Below are 13,222 nucleotides of genomic sequence, written 5' to 3'. Positions count from 1 at the left end.
TCACGTCCTTTATCCTCTTCTAACAACCTTCCTTGACTCTGATTAAAAATGGTGTTAGAAAAAAAAAGACACCATGCTGTTAGGAGACTTCGGGTCCAGTTTTGGCGTCGGCACACAATGATGAAAGCAGTGTCGCACCAGTGAACTGGTATTTTCCTGGAATGCTCTGAGGTCATTTCCATATTTAATTGCAGTCTAATCTAGTGAAAAAAGATTTAAAAAAGATAAAATAAAATCAGGTACATTCACTAAAACAGGAGATTTCAAGGTTGTACTATTTATAGTCTTTTGTAAAGGATGGCTCTGTGTTTTCTTGGGCTGAAACAGAGCAAGGACTGACACATTTTTGACACTGACACATAGTCAATTCATGTCATCAGGAAACTTTCTATTGAATAGTTTCTGTCAGTCTGTCTTTCCCCAGCCCAAATGCCAGAAAAAATATTGGTGTTGCACGTTTTCTGCATACCATGGATACGTAACATTTGCACCTTGTTATGTAGCAGATACACTGAAACTTCACATTTCAACAGTGCTGTAGTTAACTTGTAATTAGGTTAAGACACCAAAAAAACACTTGGTTATTTATGGTAAGGAAATGATCACGTTTTGGGTTAAAATACCTGGTTTTCATGGCACTATTCCTGCTGAAAAAGCAGTGACAGTTTGCTACACAACACCAACATTTGGTGCCTAAAAGTTGTTGGAAAACAGCAACGTGTCAGGACAAAATACCAACATTTGATTCCATAACTGCTGCTGGAAAAACAGCGACGGATTACTACAAAACACCCACATTTGGTGCCTTAAAAGGTGCTTGAAAAACAGCACTGGGTAGCTACAAAACACCCCCATTTGGTGCCTTAGAAGTTGCTGGAAACACAGTGACAGGTCAATTCAATACATCCATATTTGGTGCCTAAAAAGTTGAAGAAATACAGCTGTGGTTCCCAAGAAAACACCCACATTTGGTGCCAAGGAGGTGTTTGAAAAACATCCCCGGGTTGCTTCAAAACACAAACATTTGGTGCCTTAAAAGCTCCTGGAAAGGCAGCAATGGGTCACTACAGAACACCAATATTTGGTGCCTAAAAAGTTGCTGAAAAAACAGACTGGTTAATTCAATACACCCACATTTGTTGCTTAAAAACTTGCTGGAAAATACAGTGATGGGTCCCCAGAAAACACCCAGATTTAGTGCAGAAAAAGCTGCTTGGAAAACAGCGACGGGTCACTACAAAACACCCACATTTGGTGCCTTAGAAGTTGCTGGAAACACAATGACAGGTCAATTCAATACATCCATATTTGGTGCCTAAAAAGTTGCTAGAAATACAGCGATGGTTGCCAAGAAAACACCCACATTTAGTGCCTAAGAACTTGTTTGAAAAACATCATCGGGTTGCTTCAAAACACAAACATTTGGTGCCTAAAAAGTTGTGGGAAAAACAGTGACGTGTCAGGACAAAACACCAACATTTGGGGCCTAAAAATGGCTGGAAGAACAGAGACAAGTTAATTCAAAACACCCACATTTGTTGCTTAAAAAGTTGCTGGAAATACAGTGCTGGGTCCCCTGAAAACACCTAGATTTAGTGCGGAAATAGCTTCTTGAAAAACAGCAATGGGTTGCTTCAAAACACCCACATTTGGTGCCTAAAAAGTTTCTGGAAATACAGCGATGGGTCCCCTGAAAACACCCACATTTTGTGCCTAAGTTGTTTGAAAAACATCATCGGGTTGCTTCAAAACACAAACATTTGGTGCCTAAAAAGTTGTGGGAAAAACGGCAACGGGGCAATACAAAACACCAACATTTGGTGCCATAAAAGCTGCTGGAAAAACAGCAATGGGTCACTACAGAAAAAACAAAAAAACCCCAAAACAAACCATATTTGGGGCCTAAAAAGTTGCTCGAAAAACAGAGAGAGATTTATTCAAAGCACCCACATTTGTTGCTTAAAAAGTTGCTGGAAAGTGATGGATCTCCAGAAAACACCCAGATTTAGTGCAGAAAAAGCTGCTTGAAAAACAGAAATAGGTCCCCAGAAAACACCCACAGTACACCTCGCTAAATCAAAACAGCTTTTGTTGTTTGTTAGTCTCGTACCGTGGTCTGCAGTAGTCTGCGGTTTGCCAGGCATCTCGCCTAGGTGTCACGCCATTGACCACACCCTTCACCCTACAGATGACAAATCTCAGCTCATATATTTTGCCACTTTAGGAATGTTGATATGATAAGGCCCAATGTAACTTATTTATGGTTTGCAGAAATGTACAATGCCAACATTTTCTTCTGGCAACTGGGCTGCATCCCATTCAAGGAGAAGGACAAGAAAGTTTCTGAAATATTCAGATAAAGTTGTGTGTTCTCTTGAAAAGAACCAAGGTCTGTTCTAAAGTTGTAAAGTTGAACTGTATTATGGGATGCACACAGCATAAAGAATAAACTCAGCTTCAATAAAAAGTCCATCTCAGTATAATGTGTCCCTCATATTGATTTCTCTCCTCATGCTGCATGTTCTGTTTGGCTGTTTGATTCCTTCAACCATCACACTTTATTTATCTTCTGCTCTTGTTGCACAACGTATCGATCCCTCTGAGTTCACTGCATTTAGGACAGTGATGATGGAGTTTAACTGGACTGATATTGTTTCCTCTGTGTGTGTGTTTGAAGTCGGTGAGAGACTCGTCCAGCTGTAAGCGCCGGGAGGAGCAGGAGTGTTTCAGACTGGCCAACTGCAGGAGCTGCTCCCTCAATGCCAACTGTCAGTGGGAGCTGCAGCAGCAGGAGTGTCAAGCACTTCCTGGTGAGGAGACGTGCACACAGACACAACACTTCCTTTTTTCTTTTTCCTCAGATATTTCCTGAACACATGGCTTTAAATAAAATTCATAAAGCACAATTTATTCAGAGTAAATCTTGGGGAGAAATACTTTTTCTGCGACTTGGCACCTGTGAATTGCTTCCTGAGCTGCTTCCTGCGGCAGGTTGAGACATTATGCAGCAAAAATTAAAACGCCTTGAGGATCTACGCACAGAGATGTACACAAACAGCTTCACAAACGCATGCATGCATAAACTGTATAATAATCTTTTTGATTTGATATTGGAGTGAACACTGGCATCATTAAGAGTCTGGCAGAGTAACCTTCACAGTCTTTCTTATAATCATCAGCGCTGTAGTGAATATTTTTCAAAGCTGTTGAAGGAGCGCTGCGTCCTGTTAAACATACAGCAGCACAGACAAACAGCTTCAGAGTGTCTGCATGTTCCCACACCAACTTGCTGCATAGTATTCGTGATCTTCACAGATCAACACTCATACATCTGTGCAGGCATGTACACAGAGAGGATTAGCATGAACACATAACTCTCCACTCAGCTGCAAAGGGAAGTAGGCCAATTAGAAGTGTTTACTGGGTGTTCTGAATATGGATCCTTGGCCGACTAACAAACTTGAGTCCACACAGTCCTCCATGCTCCGCTTCACACTGCTGCGGAGCCTTCAGCTAGAGCTGCTCTCGGTTTGACTTTGGCGCCAGCATGACTAAGGGCGAAGGAAATACCCTTGCTAGTTGAATCCACAAATGATCCTGTTGGCTAGCTTGCTCTGATATGAGTTGGAAGTTTGCAGTAGCTTTAAGCAGAGGTTGGCATTGTGTTTGCTCCCTTTCTTCTGTCCACATCAAGGCCCCGTAGCCTCATACATATCCTCCTACTTTGGTTTGTTATGAGCTGCTAGCCGGCTCTGTTGCTCAGTTGAGGTAAAATACTGTACATGATCTGGAGTAGTGGACTGCAGCCCCAGAAATAATGCTTTTGGTAATTTACAGGTCAAGAGATGTCTATAGGTGTAAGGTTTGTAAGCAGATTATACAATGCCATGTAAAAGTTTGGGCATCCTTGGTCAAAATTTGATTTATTGTGAATAGTTAAGTGAGTTTAAAATGAACTGATCTCTAAAAGGCTTCAAGTTAAATATGAAACATTTCTTCAGTATTTTAAGCAAGATTAACTTTTAATTCAGTCTTTTACAGTTTCAAAATCAAAAAAGGAAAAGGGCCTGAAGCAAAAGTTTGGGCACCCTGCATGGTCAGTGCTCAGTAGCGCCCCCTTTGGTATCACAACTTCTAAATACTTTTTGTATCCAGCTCAGAGTCTTTCAGTTCTTGTTTGGAGGATTTTCGCCCATTCTTCCTGCAAAAGGCTTCTAGCTCTGTGAGATTCTTGGGCCGTCTTCATGCACTGCTCTTTGAGGTCTATGCACAGATGTTAATGATGTTTAGGTCGGGGGACTGTGAGGGGCGTGGCCAAACCTTCAGCTTGCTCCTCTTGAGATCGTCCATTGTGGATTTGTGTTACGGATCACTGTCCTGTTGTAGAAGCCGTCCTCTCTTCATCTTCAGCTTTTTTACAGATCCTGTGATGTTTGCTTCCAGAATTTGCTGGAATTTAACTGAATCCATTCTTCTCGCTACCTGTGAAATGTTCCCCGTGCCACTGGCTGCAACACTGCATCCTTTTTTCTCCAAACATACCTTTGCTTATTGCACAGTAGAACAGCGTACCACCACTCCAGAGTCTGAGAAATCTCCCTGCAGGTCTTTCTAACAACCCTTTCTAACAAAAAATGTATTTTAGAATTCTGTTTTTGAATCAGTGACAGAGCCAGATAGCCGACTGAAAGAGCCCAAGATAGCGATAGCCCGACTCATGTCATGTTATTGGAGGACAAGTTCAAATCTCATGAAGTCTTAAAATTTTTTTTAAAAAGAAGAAAGTAGTAAAGTCTGTTATTTTATAATAAACAGGTCAACTACCTGCCTATTTGTTCGGTTGACAGTTTTTCTGATCACTGAGAAAACTGATTTGACATAAAGTAAAAAAATAAAAGTAACTGCAAGTAGAAAGCTAAAGCCATTTTCTTGTAGCTTAACCTGTTACATTTCTCTGGGGATAGCTTTAGTGTAGTGAAACCTTATTTTGGTGTAGAGTAACTGGTAGCTTAGCTTGCCCAACACTGTATGGCACAAACGTTCACTTTAAGTCAAGGATGAACTGATTAGAATTCGGTGGTTCATGATCAAAAGTTAAGTTCACTGTGACCTTGTCTGTTACATTCTTGTGAACACGGTATCTCAATCCTAGCTTGCCCAACACTGTATGGCACAAACGCTCACTTTAAATCAAGGATGAACTGATAAGAATTTGGTGGTTGAAGGGTAGGTTCATTGTGACCTTGTCCGTTACATTCTTGTGAACATCTCAAGTACATCCTGAAGGAATCTCTTCAAATTTGGCACAAACATCCACCTGGACTTATAAATTAATTGATTTGATTTTGGTGGTCGGATGTCGAGGTCTTCGGCCGTAACTCAGGAATTCATTTGCTAATTATGACAACATCTGAAACAAAGGTCTGATAGGATAAAAAGATGAATTGATGACATTTAATATCCAAAAGGTCAAAGGTCATCTTCTCTATGACATCATAGTATCCCTCAAAAACACTAATTTTTGGTGTTCGCCTTGGAACTGTGCTGATTGTATAGATCGTCTGTGCTGTTGTGTGTGAAGCATCCATGTTTTGGAATATCTAGCTTCTTTGCAACTACCCATATTTGAAGCAGTCAACTGTCATGGCTACATATGAGTCTGGACAGGCATGGATGTGAACTGTAACTGCAACTTGACAGGTGCGCGGAGGCATACAACTGCAAGGCTGTAATTCTAGTTTTATCTATTTTGTATAAAGCTTGTTGGTGTAGTGGAGTGGAGTAAAAAACAACTGGGGGCCTCGGCTACCAAGCATCAGATGACATTTGCATAAAGCTGAAAGAACTTTCTCATGTTGCACTGTGGAGTCTTTGACTCTTTGTGTTTTGGCGGCTGGAGCCAGCGTGAGTATTGTGGTTCAGCACAACGACTGGCATAACTGTCTCTTCTCCAGTCTTTGTATGTGTTAACTGGAAGCAACGCTGCCATTTAGGACGGGGCCTTTTAAAGGGTCACTGGTCACACTAATGAAATTACCATGTCTTTGTGAGAGTTTCTGAGTCCATTAGTGCAACAAGGCAAGAAACAAAGCTTCTGAATTTTCTATGATTTTCTATGAAATTACATTTGCAGGAGCAGTGTGGCTAAGATGAGCCGGGGTAATGGAAACTAGCTCCATCACCATGGCAGCTGTGGCCTTTTCTTTAGACACCATGTTATGACTAATTATTCTAAATGGCCTGACATGTTTATCTCTACTTTTACACAAAGACCGTAACCTAATCTATTTATTTTTATACTCCTCCTTTTTTTTTTACCCTTTCATCTGTCTTTCTTCTCGTTATTTGGTTGATTATTGCCCATTGCAATTGCTCGTAGGAAAAAAAAATAAAGAGAGCAGGTATTTTCTTTTCTGTAGCATGAAAAGGTTGGTGATGGAAGCCATTATGGGCCTGTGAATGTAATCAGTCCTGGAGTCCAAAATAAACAGCGGTGCTCAGTGGAGGCAGAATGACTTTTTCTTCCCTTTCATCCTGGCTAATTGAACGGCCGCTCTGCTATTATAGTCTCAAGACGTAACCAAGTGACCCTGATAACAACAGTGAGTGTGTATATGTGTTTTCATGGGTCTGCCAGTCTTACTTAACTTTGTTGAGACTCTTCAATCACCATATATATTCACTTTTCTTTCTCCCATGTGTAACAAAACCTTTTAATCACTGATGAGTCAGGTCAGTACAAAGCAGTAATGTGATGCTGTGATCTAAAATAACAGCATAAATCAACAATAACATCAACCTATAAAATCAGTCCAACAAGATGTGTTATTTATTAACCACATTACCAAGAAGTATTTCTCTTAAAGCTGTTGTTGAATCTGGCAGCACAGTTTATTTCCCAGTCCATCACAGCAGCTTTAAAGTTTAGTATCATTCTCGTCTTGTCCACAAGGTGCCCTCAGTGAGTTTCCCACCTTTGCTGGTCACCTGACTGTCCACCTACCTGCACACCTGCTCTCACTGTCTCATTAGTCTACATATACCAGCCCTCGAGCAGCACCTCCTTTCTGTCAGACTGTCCTCCTGCTTGTTTTGAAGAATTAACACCCTCGACATGTTGGCCTTTTTGGATTTGGTTGATGGTTCTGCCTGGCTAGACGTTGATTAATGAAGCCTGGTTTACATCCACCAAGTGAACATTGTTTAACCCTTCCTGCAGCCTGCATCTGACTCCTAGTACCTGAGTTACAGTTTTTATCTTGCTTTGGTGTTGTCTTACATTTTCTAATTTATTTTACCCAAGTGTATTTCTTACCATTGAAAATACAAATTAGCTTTAATTTGACACTAGGTTGATGTTACACATGACAAGCTGAGCATGAGCTAGCTAACTTTCTGGTCACAAGCTAACTATCTATTAGTCTAATACATTGTGAGAGTGAAATGATGTCATGTTAACTTGCTAAAGTTACTGTTGGCATGCTAACATGATAACACACTAAACATTACAAGCTAAAGCTAATCATTAGCATATTTAAAAGTTAAGTGTAGGCATGCTAATCATTAGCATATTTAAAAGCAAAGTGTGCATATGCTTACATGATAACATATTACAAGCTAAAGCTAATCATTACCATTTTTAAAAGTGTAGGCATGCTAACATAACATACTAAACAATACAAACTTAAGCTAATCATTAGCATGTTTAAAAGCTCAATGTAGGCATGCTAACATGATAACATACTAAACATTACAAGCTAAGCTAATCATTAGCATGTTTAAAAGCTAAGTGTAGGCATGCTAACATGATAACATACTAAACTTTACAAGCTAAAGCTAATCAATAGCATATTTAAAAGCTAAGTGTAGGCATGCTAACATGATAACATACTAAACATTACAAGCTAAAGCTAATCATTGGCAAGTTTAAAAGCTAAGTGTAGGCACGCTAACATGATATCATACTAAACATTACAAGCTAAAGCTAATCATTGGCAAGTTTAAAAGCCAAGTGTAGGCACGCTAACATGATATCATACTAAACACTAAAAGCTAAAGCTAATAACTGGCATGTTTAAAAGCTAAGTGTAGGCATGCTAACATGATAACATACTAAACATTACAAGCTAAAGCTAATCATTAGCATGTTTAAAAGCCAAGTGTAGGTATGCTAACATGATAACATACTAAACACATAGACTACATTACAAACTAAAGCTAATCATTAGCATATTTAAGAGCTATGTGTAAGCATGCTAACATAATAACATACTAAACATTACAAGCTAAAGCTCATCATTAACATATTTAAAAGCTAAGTGTGCGTATGCTAACATGATAACATACTAAAAATTACAAGCTAAAGCTAATCATTACCATGTTTAAAAGCCAAGTGTGCGTATGCTAACATAACATACTAAACATTACAAACTTAAGCTAATCATTAGCATGTTTAAAAGCTCAATGTAGGCATGCTAACATGATAACATACTAAACATTACAAGCTAAAGCTAATCATTAGCATGTTTAAAAGCTAAGTGTAGGCATGCTAACATGTTAACATACTAAACATTACAAGCTAAAGCAAATCATTGGCATGCTTAACAGCTAAGTGTAGGCATGCTAACATGATAACTTTGTAGCATCTTGGGAGCATTTTCTTTAGGTTTCTTGTTCTCCAGCTCAATATTCTCCTTATATGACACACTAAGGAGAGTTTTCAAGGGGTTTTATGTTCTCAGCAATGTTTTTCCAGAAGTCAGATTGTTAGTATATGTTTCCCTGGGCTAATATGTTGAAATCACCACATACAGCTTATAGCTCACATGTTGTAACGTTACTCTTTGAAACCTAAATTTGGGTGCAAAGTTTTCTTAAAGAAAAAGGCCACTTTAGAATGAAAATACAGACAATACTTACTGACCCTCATGCCGACAAGAAGTCCAGTGTAGTTTTTTAATCCACAAAACTCGTTCGGAGTATCGGAGGATAACAGCTAGCAGGAATAACAGCCAACGTTACACTTGAAGTGCATGGAACCCACATTTTGAAAATTTTACAAAACTCAGCTAATGCATTTCAAAAACGTCAGAACGGCTCATCCGTCGTAATCCAAGTGCCCTGAAGCCACGACATGCAAAATTGAAAAGACATAATTTACTCCACTTTTATAGCATAATTTCTCACCGTGGTTAGTAAGCGTGCCCTGCAGGCGTGCTGTGTTTACATGGCAACTCACATGAGACTAGCTGACATCTAGTGGTGGTGCTAGTTCTCAAGTTTTTTTTACCATTCAAACTGCATTTGAAGCATTCATCTGTTTGTTTTTTAGCACTTTATGCAAAGATAGCCTTTAACAATCTCTTACGACTTAGGTCTATATCAAGAGAGACATGTTAAAAACTCAGTACAATGCTATACGTGCATAGGAACCGAACACAGGGACCAAGTTTAAACTGTTGTTTAGCTTATAGTATAATACAGCTATAGGCATGCGAATGTTCCTGGTGTTTAATGAGCATTAATGAATCTACAGTTTCCAGCAGACTAGAAACTCTCACTGTAATCGTGTGTTTTCTGCTTTCTGATGACTAAGAATGTTAACAGATGTACTGAAGGTGTAAATACAGTATGTGTGTGTCTCTGTGTGCAGGCCAGCTGTGCGGGGAGGGCTGGCACCATGTCGGGGAGGCCTGCCTGAGGATCAACTCCAGCAGTGAGAGCTATGATAACGCTCAGCACTACTGCAAAAACCTGGGAGGAAATATTGCTTCTTTGCTCACAGACAAACAAGTCAATTTTGTTCTGGAAGAGCTACAGAAATACCAGCTGCAAGACAAGGTGGGTGGTGTAGAAACATAAATTCATAAATAAAAGAAATGAGACAGGACTCCTGCATGCTAACTGTACTGGTGAAGGCTATTCATTATTTTCCACTCTGGCTTCTCCGCCTTATAAAAACTGCTGTGGCTTTTTACACACCATTATTCTGTGAGAGATTTATGATGTAAAAGCTAAACTTCAAATAGGTTTGGTAAGATCAGCCAATTAAATATGAGCTGGAAAAACCTTGATAGAAAGCATATTACAGGTGTATGTATTCTGTTTGTGAATGAAAATGTGCACTTTTCAAATCAATGTTGTGTCGTGATTATTCAAACTAAGAAGTCAGGTTTGTTAACATTAGAAAGCCTTCATGTTCAGCTGTTATCACCGATACTAACTCCATGCATGATTTGGGTCTTTTCCAGGTGATTTTGATATAATAACTGAGTCACATGCCCATATCTGAAGGAGCTGTGGGTTGCTGTCACCATTCTTTAGCCCTTTTTAGATAGGAATTGTGCAAATTTGCAGGAAAGCCCAGTCAGTCTTTTTTCAGCATTGGCAGTATCAAAACAAAAACGGGGAGTGCAGCAAAATGCCGCCTACCTACTTTTGTTAGAATGCGCCTTTTTTGGGTCAGCNTCCCCAGTTGCTCATCTTTACAGTGTCTGTCAGGTTTGCGTTTTCCTCTTGCTACTAGCTGCTCACTAATTCCTGCTATCAGCTGTTTCCTGTTTATCCACTGCCAGTGGGTCGCACGTGCAGCGTCATCAACAGCTCCTCCATGGTGGATGATTACAGCAACCAGTAACTCTATCAACCAGGTTTGGATTTTTAATTCTAAAGTGGATAGGACACAATGAATCCAGGCATGCACGACCATGTTTTTTCAACACATTCTCACTCTGACCTCGTCACATATTCACATTTGGTCATGGACATTCCACATCTAAAGTCAAGGTAGTAAATGGGAAATAAAATCAATAAGATAGCAATACAGACAGACTCAGGAGATGCTTTCTAATAGAGGTACGTTTTTAGGAGAGACTTAAACAAAACCACTGGCTCAAACAGCCTCATAACCTCGGGCAGGTCATTCCGGACCCTTGGTTCCCTGGTTGTGAAATTCAACAACACATGCACGCGGTTGGGTTTAGGCAACAAATGCGTGTGGTTGGGTTTTAGGAAAAAAAGAAAGATTATACGATATGATCTGGGTGTTAGATAGGCCTACTGACGCACAAAGGCACCTTTTGCAGCGGTCAACCTGGTCTCACTCTGAAGTCATGGGAAACGGGGGCTTGGTCAGTGACTTTGGCATTAGACACTGACGAGAAAAGCCGTCCTTTCACGTCGGCATGATACATAGCCAGTTGCCCTTATTGTTTAACGGCACCCAGTGCCATCAGGGGAAACTCAATGGAACAACACCGAAAGTTAAGGGTTAGGGTTAGGCGGCAAAAGTCTGAATAGGGTGGAATGGAATGGTCCAAGGTATAGACCCAACAACCACCGACCTCCACCCTTCACTTCCCATGTGATTGTAAAGCCAAACCCTGTTCTTTTTTCCTAAACCTGACCATGAGCTTTTGTTGCCTAAACTGTGCGTGTGTTGGCAAAATGTAACCACGTGTGTTTGTTGCTGAAGGAAAAAGAACGGTACACTACGGTATACTGCACACCAGATAATGGCAGTTATTGTAACAGTGGCCAACAGCAGCAGCTGTCGAAATACCAGCGTTATGTCAGTCGACGTCCACGTAAGATACCAACGCACAAAGGGACCTTTCACGATGTTATGAAATGCACTGGCCAGCGGCAGTTTGTAATGCCGCTGGCCAGTGCTGTATAATAAACACGACAAAGTACATGCCACATGACCTAAACCTATCCATCCATTTATGTATAGTAACTTGAACAAAATCCAAACCTTTCCTTCAATGAGTGTTGGGAAAAAAAAGCTTTGGCTGATTTATAATGTAGAAACGTAGGAAAGAAATAAAGCAGATTCTTCACAGCACTGCAGTGCATTTGTGGCACCACCATATATTTATATGTACACAGTCTTATTAAATAGCTGCATTTGAATGAAACTTTAGCTTTCAGCTGCTTTTATCCCTCCTGTGGAGAATGGATTGTTGTAATGTGTTACTGATTAATGTGGACAATTGTGCACAGTTTGCCACGCGTTCGTTATATGACATCATGTACATAATGCTGCTTCTATGACATTGTGATGTATTATTATAAGAGGCCAGAAGATGTGTTCCCTTAACATCATCAATATGAAGTTATTTATTATTAGAAGCCGCAGAATGTGTGGTCTCAGTATCGTAAAGGGTTATTAAACATGAGCGTATATCAACATGTGATCAATGAAAGAACACTGCAGTGTGGTTTTCTTATGCCATTTATATTTGCATATGATGACATCACTGTTTTGTAAGAGGCAGCTTTAGGTCATTTGATATTCATATCAATATCAAAGTTCAGACTTGTCAAAAAATATTTTCACAGCACCACAAGGAGCGGAAATTTCTCACTAGGATATTTCTGATGTGGCTTCGAGGCATGAAAAATAAACAGAGCTGTAATCCCTCTCAGCCCACCATGAAGCACAGAAACCAGCTTCATCATCACTTTCCATCGCAGTAAACCCAGATGTGTAAAAAAACACCTGAGTGACAGGATGTAAATGTTTAATGTTTCACACATTCATGTGTGACTCTTTCATGGAGCCGTTTACCAGATCAATCACCTTTAAAATGGATTGAACTGTCGACTTGTGATGTTTATGGTGGGACTGTAGTTTGAGATGCTGACATGTTTGACCACTCAGACAGTTTTTCTGATATATGTGCAGCGTCAGGAGAAATGTGAGCGAATATTTGAACATTGGTTCTTTATTTATATGAGGAAGGGGTAGCTGGGGTGTGACTCTTTTTTTGGCCCTCCCCAAAGCTAGCTGTGGGCAGCTGTGGCACAGAGGTAGAGCAGGTCGTCCACCAACTGGAGGATAGGCGCCCTCTCCGTATCCTTGGGCAAGATACTGAACCCCAAATTGCTCCTGACTTCATTAAAGCCTGAATTCTTTCTTCATCTGCAACATGTTAGTCTGGAGGTTTAAACTGGTGTCCTCTCACAGAGTTGGTGATTCAGACTAAACTTTCATCTCTGTCAGTATAACGCGTTACAAAGTAACGTGTTAGAGTACTTTGATTACTTTTTGCAGTAACGAGTAACCTAACGCGTAAGTTTGCTGTTTGAGTAATCAAACACTTAAGTACATTTTTAAACAAGACATCAGTTACTTCCGTTACTTTTAGAACGCTGGTCCTTCAGCTCCGAAACAGCAACGGCTGTCGTTTGGTTCTAATAACGGAGATAACGTTAAACC

The 13,222-nt window shown here is 40.1% G+C and overlaps 1 protein-coding gene across 1 annotated transcript in view; it reads left to right on the top strand.

Annotated features, from left to right (window-relative positions):
- Positions 1-13,222, top strand: part of atrnl1a (attractin-like 1a) — a 428,607-nt gene that overhangs the window by 108,455 nt on the left and 306,930 nt on the right. Inside the window, exons 15-16 of the mRNA XM_050071268.1 lie at positions 2,678-2,810; positions 9,653-9,840. Of these exons, the coding sequence (XP_049927225.1) occupies positions 2,678-2,810; positions 9,653-9,840 (321 nt within the window). The remainder of the gene's footprint in view (positions 1-2,677; positions 2,811-9,652; positions 9,841-13,222) is intronic.

This window comes from Epinephelus moara, chromosome 19, assembly GCF_006386435.1.
Source record: "Epinephelus moara isolate mb chromosome 19, YSFRI_EMoa_1.0, whole genome shotgun sequence".
NCBI lineage: Eukaryota > Metazoa > Chordata > Actinopteri > Perciformes > Serranidae > Epinephelus > Epinephelus moara.
Note: the sequence above shows the minus strand (reverse complement) of the source record. Positions and strands in the feature narration are given on the sequence as shown.